We start from the raw sequence: 1,438 nt of genomic DNA on the forward strand, positions 1-1,438 counted from the left end.
GGTGGCTCGTGAATGCTGTGATGCTGGGGTGGATGGAGCACCCAACAGGAGCACGGGGGCCTCCCCAGCGTGCTCGGCAGCACTTCCGGTCCACTGGGAAGTGCGCTGGAGCCCCCCCATGGCTCAGTGACCAGTGCCTCCTGGGTCTAGGGGGTACCTGGGGTCCCCCTTCAGCCTACTGCCGAGCTGGTGGGGGCATGGGGGGGGCCTTTGCGTGCTCAGCAGCAGTCCCGGAAGTGGACCGGAAGTACTGAGCATGTGGGGGGAAGGGGGAGCAGTGTTCTATGGGATGCTCCATGCACCCCAGCATCGCAGCATTCACAAGCTGTGCTGCTACTTCTAGATATGTAGAAAAAACATTTAAAGCAGTGTCTGTGGCTGAACCACTGATTCCCCAAGTCAGTATCAAATCTTCAGATTGGGATTCGGCCTAATCCAATTGGGGACAGCGATCTGAATCAACTAATTTAATCACTGTCCCAATTCGGGCCAAATCTGAATCGAATACAGCCTGTTGTTTCACACACCCATACTACCTAGTCTGTCTACAGCTAGTGTTAGGAAAAAAATTGCAGATATCCTTACTCTTCCAGGAGGGTGTGGGGAAAACACAAGCATTTTAAAACATGTCAGTATAACTTACTTCAAAACTTGAGATTATGCTTTTTTTGTTGAGCGGAAGCTGGAAAAAACAACTGCTATACTCCTGTGAACCAGTATTAATTTTAAATGGTTATTTTCCCAAAGGTGTCATTTTGATTTTACATATTTGAATTTCCTTTAAGCACAACCTTAAAACTCATACTATACTCCATAGGATGCAAAACATTCTGGATTTAAATAAAAGTCTGAATACTAACTTTCAAATACTCCAAGACTGTGCTTAGGGTTACAGCTTGCAAGCAGGATGTTGACCACAACTATGGTGAGACTGTACAAGGACCACAACTTGATTTTTCATCAACAAACTTTGAATTCAAAGGCCTATAGCAAACAGCACAAACAAATACTAAAAACAGCACAAAGAAAAGTTGGCTTACAGTTTAGGGACCAAGCTGCAACCTGCACTTACTTCATTTTGTCATATTCCTGTGAGGTAGTAGTCACTCTTTCATCCCCAACATAAACTTCACAAAAAGGCCGACAGCCATTGCGTTGCTTGCTGAAGAGAGGTACTGGAGTCATGATAATTGATTTGATGAGGATCGGCTTGCTGTGAGGAATAATGGGTTCTTCTGCCATCATGTCACACATGTACTCTATATATCTGTCAAAACAAGAAACATTTGTTCAGCAGAAAGCTAGAGCCTAAAAATTCACAATGCAAAAAGCTTTTGTAACCATCAGTTCAGTAGCAGGCTGGATGCTGGCATGATCTTATCACAGGGGCAGGCAATTATTTTGGGCAGAGGGCCACTTAATGAGTTTCAGCAAGCCA

At 45.0% G+C, this 1,438-nt stretch overlaps 1 protein-coding gene across 2 annotated transcripts in view; it reads right to left on the reverse strand.

The window, feature by feature from the left end:
- The window catches only part of GAK (cyclin G associated kinase), a 207,220-nt gene that overhangs the window by 92,905 nt on the left and 112,877 nt on the right, over nt 1-1,438 (reverse strand). For both annotated transcript variants that reach the window (XM_019517146.1, XM_019517145.1), the window contains exon 16: nt 1,073-1,267. In XM_019517146.1, coding sequence (XP_019372691.1) covers nt 1,073-1,267 — 195 coding nt within the window. The remainder of the gene's footprint in view (nt 1-1,072; nt 1,268-1,438) is intronic.

The sequence above is a fragment of the Gavialis gangeticus genome, unplaced genomic scaffold (assembly GCF_001723915.1).
Source record: "Gavialis gangeticus isolate Ggan-Ray unplaced genomic scaffold, GavGan_comp1, whole genome shotgun sequence".
In the NCBI taxonomy this organism is placed as follows: Eukaryota; Metazoa; Chordata; order Crocodylia; family Gavialidae; genus Gavialis; species Gavialis gangeticus.